This window comes from Procambarus clarkii, chromosome 16 (genome assembly GCF_040958095.1).
Source record: "Procambarus clarkii isolate CNS0578487 chromosome 16, FALCON_Pclarkii_2.0, whole genome shotgun sequence".
Lineage (NCBI taxonomy): Eukaryota > Metazoa > Arthropoda > Malacostraca > Decapoda > Cambaridae > Procambarus > Procambarus clarkii.
This window is the reverse complement of record NC_091165.1, coordinates 13,168,136-13,176,971: the sequence shown is the minus strand read 5'-3', so window position 1 is coordinate 13,176,971 and position 8,836 is coordinate 13,168,136. Positions and strand designations below refer to the sequence as shown.

The following is an 8,836-nucleotide window of genomic DNA, read 5'->3' as shown; positions in this document are numbered from 1 at the left end:
TACAGTATGATAAAAATCTGTGAGTGATTTACAAGATAGTGCATTGGCCTTGTAATTCTGAATGTAATGCAGATGAAAATAAGCAGCATTAAGTATTTTTCAGTCATAAGTTGGAAAATATGACTAGAGTGTGGAAGATTTGCCCTAGCCATCTGCAGGACAAAAAATTTGTGTGGCAGGAGACTGTCCCAATTTGGAAATTGTGTCCCAGTAGTACCTGCAGTTTTCTAGCCTAAGGAGCTTGTGCATTGTGGCCACCAACTGTAAGTGCCTGTCCTACTCCTCTTCCTTTTCCTCATCCTTATCTTCTTCTTCCCCCTCCTCTTGTGACTCTTCGTCCTCCTCTTCCACCCCATCCACTTTGTCCTTTTCTTCATCCTATTCCTCTTGCCTCTTTTCCTCTGTCTCTTCTCCACCTTTCTCTTCCTCCACATCCTGGGCCCCACCACGCTGCACCATTACAGCTCAACAAATGTTTGATTGGGAGGAAGGGGATCGTTTCTCCTTTGAGGACTCGGAGCGATTTGAAGAGGACTCATTATGTAGCTGGATCAGCGAGCCCGAGTCCCTCTGCAACAACTGGAGGGGTTGGAAGCGTTCTGAAAAAATTGCTTCCCTCCTATATGGCCGTGCTAGAGACCAAGGTAAATACCCAAATTTGATTAATTTGGTAGTCAATATCTGCAATGATAGTACAGGATATTTACATGTGCTTTTGTAGTTTAGATACTTATCTACATAATGACTCATTATACAGTACTGTATTGTATAAGATCTACTTATTTCTTAAATATCATATATTGGTGTCATGGAGAATAATGTTCTCACCAGTACAGTTTAATCACATTCTTTACAGTAAGAATTCTGTCAGGGCAGGATAGAAATGGTTGGGCACATTTTCGTTCACCTAATGGTTCTATTCACCTAGCAGTAAGTAGGTACTCAGGAATTAATCGGCTTATTGTGGGGGGGTTACATCCTAGGCAGGGTCAGTAATTCGACCCTGGGGGGAGGGAGACCCCGATAAAAGCCTAACATATATGAATACACTCTGGCTTCCTGTTCCCTGACAAAATTAATTAAATTACATAATGTTAGGGATATGTTATAAATAATAAATTTTTTTAATCTTGACATGAAGGTAGGTTGTGTGTGTGTGTATATATATGCATGTATGCATGCATGCATATACAGTATCTATGTCTTCAGAAGCATGGATATTTCAAGATGAATGGTTAAGATTAAGCCACCAAAAAGGTGGCACGGGCATGAGTAGCTCGTAATTATATTTCAAGATTGATTGACTGATTAAGATTAAGCCAAGATGTGGCACAGGCATGAATTGCCTGTAAGTGGAGGCCGTTAGAAGCCATTACGAGTACAGTATCAATAGCTGATACTGTATATATGTGGATGGATGGGGGTCAATGTCCTTTCTAGGACATTGCTGTCTTATGGGGCTTCTTCGTCCTCTTGCTATGCGTTGACAGGGTGATGCTGTCTGTTGAGCTTGCAGGAGAGGCCTGGAGTAGGCCCGGCCCGAGGTCAAGCCTGGCCTCGGGCCGGGCTTGGGGAGTAGAAGAACTCCCAGAACCCCATCAAGCAGGTATCAAGCAGGTAGTCATCCAGGCTGTATGAACTAAGATACTGGGAAGATGTTACTCCCACAGAGTCTTTTGAGTCAGATAGGTCGTCTGCTTCTGGTTCGATGTGCATCGAAGGTGCAGATGTGGGCCTCTAGGGCTGCAAAGCTGGGGTTGCCGTTGCAGCAGGAGCATTGCTGGTTTTGCTGGCGAGGGGTGATCATTCGCCTACTAGCACATCGGATAGGGAGTTGATGGAAGATGATGTAGGTATTGAACTGGCTGCTGGTGTGGAGGGCACAGCCGCATGTGCTGAATCAGTGGGTGGTGCTAGAGACGTATGTGTCGTAGCTAGGGCAGCCAGTACTGCGTCAGGAACGATTATCTCAGTTAACCCGTTCACAGCACATAGGGTTTTGAGTATGCTTACAAACAAGTGGTTGTCGGTTCCGATGACCCTGGTTGGCAAGGTGCATGAGGGCGGGGATGATACAGTCGGTTGCAAAGATGGTAGGGCACGATGGTGATGGTTGAGGTTGGGTGCTGGTCGGGCAGTTTATTTATTAGCAGCTTATTTATAGTAAATTCTGACATTTTGTTTATTAATTTTTATTTACAGATGGCGGAGTACATTCACTCACAGAGATGTGTGCACGCACAGTGGCAGCACATATCCCTTTTGAAGTGGTGGAGCAGATGATGCCACCTGTCCCTGAACAATTGCAGCTTCTTATTGCATTTTGGAGTTTCCCAGAAAATGAAGAAGACATTCGGCTCTATAGCTGCTTGGCTAATGGAAATGCTGATGAATTTCTCCGTGGAGAAAATCATTACAAACACAAGAGTGTTCATGATCCCCTACAAATTGGTGGGTATTGAGTGCCATTTATTAAAAAACACAATATACTGTAGTACCAATATAGGCATAAGTTTCAGTAAATATATTACAATTGTTTTTGTCATGCCAACAATCTCTGAATACAATATTTCCTATGCAGGGAAAGACAATCTTACAGGGCTCTTTCAGATATATTAAACAGAGATAATAGAGAAGACTGGGCAACTAAAAAATTAAACAAGTCGGGTAGTATTTAAAATAAGTATTGTACTTCCTATTTACCAGAAAAAACCTTGATATTAAGCCAGCAGCTAAACCAATCTGTGTAGGTAATTATTTAAGAGGAGGTTGTGAAGAGGACAAGTTTATTTGTACTGTATATTGATTACCAGGGGCGGTAACAAGTAACAAATATAGGATTTAGATTCCAACAATTAAAGAATGTAAAGATGAGCTTAGTGAATCCTTGTCTTGCATATTTGCAATATTTCAACCCATCCTCCTGTTTAGATAGTGCCTATTATGATGATCGTCAATAGTCAGAATTCATACAATCTTAGCTTTTAGATGATAGCATACTAACTAGTAAGGAATTCTTTTAAAATTAATGAAGCTAAAACATAAACTTAAATATTCCTAGGCCTAGTATAGCACACATATGTACTATATTAGGCCTCAGATATTGTGTATTAGGCCTAAGGAGGTTAGGATAGGTTAGTGTAGTTTGTCAAAGCAACACAAGTAAAAAATAGTTTTCCGGTTTGTCCAACTCAATAGTTCAGATTTTTACGTTCTAATTTCGTTGGACGTAGGTATGTATATTATGATCCTCATCATTACTATAAATGTGTATGTACTACCAAAGCAGGAGGATGGGCTGAATATTTGCATATTGTATAAAAAGTCAAATGATTTTGATTACTACTGTCTCGCTTAATTGACCACATACATATTAACCATAAACATATTGTAATATATTGCTGAATAATGATGTATACCTGTGTAGCTTCCTGCTTGTGCAATATAACATATGTTCATATTTTTTATCATCTTTATCACTGTTTCTATGGGGGGGGGGCCCTTCGGCTCCTCGGAGCTATCCGGTCTGATATGAATGTATTAGACCCCTAGCATCAGTCAAGCGAATGGAGTTCTTTAGGCCTACCAGGTACCACGAGCCAGAACCTGGCCCCCCTCAGAGAGGCACGAGGAGCAATGGCCTATAAAAACCCTCGTGTGGTTGGAAGCATTCTATGTCTACCATCGACTAGGTCAGGCACCCAGAAAGGTAGGCGCCCCAAAACAAAACCCCTATTCTGTTTAAAATATTGCTACTGAAAGCCGAACTGTTGGGTCAGAACTCCCCAACCGAAAAGCAAGCAAACGAGCATGACATCACAACCACCACCGAGCCGCTGTCTGCGCAGTTTCCCCCTCTCTGGGAGGGGGGAGGGGGAGCCCCAGACCCCCAATCCATTAGTTTTGTGGCTAATGTGAAACCTGGCGGTCTTGCGACTCTGACTCCAGACTCTATTCAGTGCTGTGCCATGTGGTGTAGTCCTTTCCTGTGGTGGTGTGTGAGCCAGGCGTAATTTCACCAGTACTTGGGCTGCATGTGCCTAGGGTTACCTTCCCTAGGAGCCTTTAGAGTACTGCCCTTGTGACTTGGGGCTCTCTTCCACAAGTTGCTTGGGGGCTACCTCCGCTAAGGTCTTTTACTGCTCGGTAATTGCCCGCCCTTGGAGTCAGCTGGGGTGTTTCATGCGCCTCTGTCTCTGGGTAGGAGGTGGTTTCGTCACTGATAGGGGCACAAGGTACTGAGTAGCTGTTCTTCACCTGATATAGTGGCGGGCTCTGTTCCGCCTGGGTATGTTATAATAATAATAATAATAATTTATTTAGGAAAAGTACATACATAGTTGCAGAATTACAATACAAACATTCTGTTTGATTTAAAGATAGAGGTAGTACATATTATACCTAAAGCCACTAGTACACATAGCGTTTCGGGCAAGCGTTGTACTCGTACAGGGTTTTTCTTTAGTTTTGTTTTCTGGCTGGTAAAGGGTCTGCCCTTGGTGTTATTGCCATTTACATATATTGTATTCTAGGTGGTCCTCGACTAGGTCCCCATGTGTGTACACGTCACGGGGTTTCGGCTATTAGTAGTTTGCTTGGTAGTTTAGGGTGCCGGTTAGCAGTACCTTGCCTGGGCTTCCCTTAGCAGAGTGTCTAAAGGCCCTGGAAAACCCCACTGGGCTCAGTGGTTCGATGGCTGTCCCCTGGGCCCCATCTCGCTTCATGCGAGTTTGAAGGTTGTTCTGTCCCCTTGTCTCAGGGTGACCACCATCTGTTTTGCCTCCATCATGCTGCCTGTTGGGTTGGTGACACCTTCGACCTGGAGTCCTGCGAGTGGTGTTGCTTGCCTGTTCTCCAGATCACCCAGTTCACTGATACTGATCTTAGGGTGCAGGCACCTTCGGCGTTGCATGCATGTTATAGGTTGGTTGCTCACCCGGATGCCCTGAAACTGCCCTGAGACTGCCCCGTCTTGGTTATAGGGACCCAGACTTTGGGATGTTAGTTGCTTCGACTTAGGTTTCATCCGCGCCCCTGGGTTCTTCCCCTGCTGTTGTTCGTCCTGCTCCTCTCAACCCTTGCTTCCGGCTCCAAAACATCTGAGGGCTTTGGAGTCGGGACAGGGTTTAGTTGGTGATCAGACTGGCAGTTTTGGGGGGATGCTCCTTCCGGTGTGACGACGGAGGCATTCGAGCCCGTTCCTCCAGCTGGTGATTCTGGGTCTGACTAGTGGGACCCCTTCGGTTCAGCTTTCCCGACTGCTTCTACCTTTTCTTTTGAGGCAAGGGGTTTGGAGGACGACTCAGGCCCAGGGTCCTGATGTGGAGGTTCCTGGGGCAAGGGAAGGGTTGACTTGGGAGGTTTGAGCTCCATTTGACCGCGCCTGGGTTTGGTACCCTCTGAGCAGGGCTTGTTGTTGCAGGGAATGGGGTTTCTTATCTCTCCCCACCCCCCTCTCCTTGTATGAGTTTGATATGGCGTCGACCACTCCCCGGATTTGGTTCCGGGTACCCCTGGGTACTTCAGTTCCTTCTTTCCGAAGGTTTTCGGCCTCCTGCTGTATGAGGTGCGGGAGGACATTGCATCTTACCTCCTGCGCGACCCAGATTGTGCTTCGATAATGGATCCTGCCTCCTCTGAGTTCGGTTCATTTTTTCCTTACTAGGTTCGTTATGAGATTCCGGAGTCGTCCTGGTTGGCAGACTGTTCTATCTCTTTGTTGGGGGTGTGGCATACGTTCTGTCAGTCCTGCATGCTTGAGTGGCGAGAGGCCCTTTCAGTTGTATAGGTTTACCTGGGGGGGGCAAGTTTGAGCACCTCAATGCATGTTTGTTCGCCCCCTGCCCTTCCTCAGGATGTTGGCCTTGTTCAGCTTCATGTGAAGTTTCTTTCCATTTCAGCTGCCCTGGTAGCTGAGGACTTGCGCACCCATGGTCACTTGGCTTCGGTCTTGTGTTTCTTTTCCCTTCTCGAGCTGTCTTCGGTCTGGCTCGAGGAGGATGTGGAGGTTCTTAGGGCCAATCCTAGGTCTGGTGCTCTGGTCTCAGCGGTGCGGGCTTCGGCTGCTCTGTTGAAGCTGTTTGCACTGATTCGATGGGAGGCAGCGTCTCTGTTCTTTGCTTCTCGTCTCACGTGCTGGCAGGGGGTGCTCACTCAGTCTGTGGAATCTGTGTGGGCCCTGGCGCTTAGGTTTTTTATAACTTTTTGTCCATTGCTGTTTACAGAGTCTGTGGTGGTGCAGTATCTGCAAGTGGTCTCTTCTAGTTGTCCTATGTCGGATTTGTTGGTTCTCTGGAAATCCCGTTGGGGGTCGTGCGAGGGCTCAGGGTTCGTCCCATTGTGGTAGGCCAGTGGTACAAGTTTCGGAGCTGGCACAGCCTTCGGAATCGATGACTACTAGTCGGCGCTGTGATTGCTCTGCTCGTAAATTAGCTTTTTGTAAGGGGCGATGGCCCTTTTGCGGATCGTCCCATTGACAGGCCGATGGGGGGGGGGGAGGCTCACGCTGTTTGCTCACGCCTGGTCCCACAATTCATGGGCGTTTTGGATCGTTTCTTATGGCCTGCAGTGGCGTTGGGTGGCCTCTTCTCCTTCGGGAGGTTCTGGGCAGGTGGGGCAGGCTTCTTCTCCTGCACTCTCTTGGGTTATCTTGGAGTTGGTTCGCTTGGGAGTGGTCGAAACGACCTCATCCCTCAGGTGGGTTTCCTGCCTGTTTCCGGCTCCGAAGCGGGATTGCGCAGACCTGCTGTTCATTCTGGACTTGTCCCATCTGAACCCCTGGGTGTATTGCACCTTCTTTCGGATGACTACTCTTTCCCAGGTCCGCCTTCTCTTGGAGCCGGGCGCTTGGAAGGTGTCCCTGGACTTCCGGGACACGTATTGTTACGTCCCAATTCATCCGGGGTTCAAGGAATGGTTAGGTTTTGTTGTGGGGCATCGGGCTTACTGCTTACATTGCCTTCCATTTGGCTTGAATCTAGCACCTCACGTGTTCACACACCTCACCCAGGTCGTGGTAACCCATTTGCATCTGTTAGGGGGTTCGGGTCCGGGTTCTGGCCTACCTAGATGACTGGCTGGTGTGGGCTCCCAGCTCACCGGGTTCAAGTTCCTGGTGAACTGGAGGAAGTCTCATCTGGGTTCCTCTCAGGTTCGCTCTTGGCTGGATATAGAGTAGGACTCTTGGACCGCTTCCTTGTCTCTCCCTCCGGCAGCTCTGCTGCAGCTGCTGTCCCACCTTCGCCTGTTTCTGGGGGGCTCCCGGGTCACAATGTGATTGCTCGGGGGTTTGTGTGGGAGTCTGAACTTTGCTGTGATGGTCTACCCAGCCAGGTCAGGTTTGGCTTTGTTGGCTGTTCTGGTTCTTTCAGGGATGTCCCTTCCGCTTCTCTCGTGATCGCTGGGTTCGGCCTCCCGGCGCCTTATGTTGGCTGCTGCTTTCGTTGGCTGAAAGCCTCTTCAGGTTTTCTGGGATTCAGTGCCTTGGCGCCTACCTGAGCCCTTGCTCGATGTGTTCATGGACGCATTGTCTCTTGACTTTGGCTTTGTGACCAGTGCTCACCAGGCCAGCCAGGAGCGGTGGGGTCCATCCTTTCGCCGGGCCCACAGCATGGTGCGGGAGTTCGCGGCAGTGTGGCGGGCACTTTGGAGGATTCGGGTTGCTCGTGAATCAATGATCCGACTCCATTCAAACTGCTCCCCAGTGGTTCATTTTCTGCACCACGGGGGTTTGGTGTGGTCCTTGGTCCTTTGGGGCTGGTTGCTTTGGTTGACTTGCCTGCTGAGTTCTCGGGGTTTGGCTCTCTTGGCCATTCACGTTCAGGGAGTGTCCAATATCCTGGCAGATGGCCTGTCTCAGTTCATCCCCCTGTCCACGGAATGGACGGTCGACGTCCACTCGTTCAGTTGACTGCTGGATGTAGGGGCTCTCGAAGGTGGCCCTCTTAATGTCTGCCTGGTTGAGGCGTCTTCCAGTATATGTGGCGCCCTTTCCTGACTGTGAGGCAGTTGGGGTCGATGTCTTCAGGCAGTACTTGGCGAGGTGGGGTTACCTGTACCTGGTTGATACCTGGTTGATGGAGCTCTGGGAGTTGTTCTTCTCGCCAAGCCTGGCCCGAGGTCAAGAGTTTGGTTCACCAGGCTGTTGCTTGGAGCGGCCCGCAGGTCCACATACCCACCACAGCCTGGTTGAACAAGAACGTCCTTTAGAAAACAGTCTAGTTTTCTCTTGAAGATGTCCGGGGTTTTTACTCGGACCTCTATATATATATTTTTTTTATACCTCTTCCCCCTGGTTCTATACCTTTTCTATACCTTTGTACCTCTTTCCCCTGGTTCCGCTGTTGCTCCAGGTCCTAGCTCGCTTGGAGACTTACCAAGGGAGAGTAGTCCTCTTGGCCTCACCTCTTGGCCATTGTTTCACCTCCGGACTGCTCATGCACCGTCTGAGCTGTCCTGGTCGTTGGACTGGGTGATCTCTTTTCTATCTTCTCGGTTTGTTGTGGCCCCTTTGGTTCAAGATTGTTTTGCGAAGGCTCTTTTTCCTGTTGGCATTGGCCTCTGGGGGTCGGGTTGGGGAGCTTCGTGCTCTCCTCCGGCACGGGGGTTTCTGCTTTTTTGCATCCTGGTGGTAGGTTTGTTCATTTGCAGCTGTCTCCTTCTTTTCTGGCGAAGAATGAGACTGCTGCTTTCCGAAGGTCCTTTGGTTGCTTGATACTTGGTTGCTTCGGCCGGGGGTGTATCATGTGTTGTGTCCGGTTGCAGCTCTTCGCCGTTACCTGCGTGCCACAGCCTCGGTGGTGGGGGACACGCTTTGGGATGACCCGGTTTCCCTTCT

General features: G+C 48.6%; 1 protein-coding gene across 1 annotated transcript in view; it reads left to right on the top strand.

Annotated features, from left to right (window-relative positions):
* Positions 1–218: 218 nt before the first annotated feature.
* The window catches only part of LOC123760069 (zinc finger SWIM domain-containing dorado), a 123,805-nt gene continuing 115,187 nt past the window's right edge, over positions 219–8,836 (top strand). Inside the window, 2 exon segments of the mRNA XM_045745505.2 lie at positions 219–644; positions 2,203–2,451. Coding sequence (XP_045601461.1) covers positions 473–644; positions 2,203–2,451 — 421 coding nt within the window. The 5' untranslated portion in view covers positions 219–472.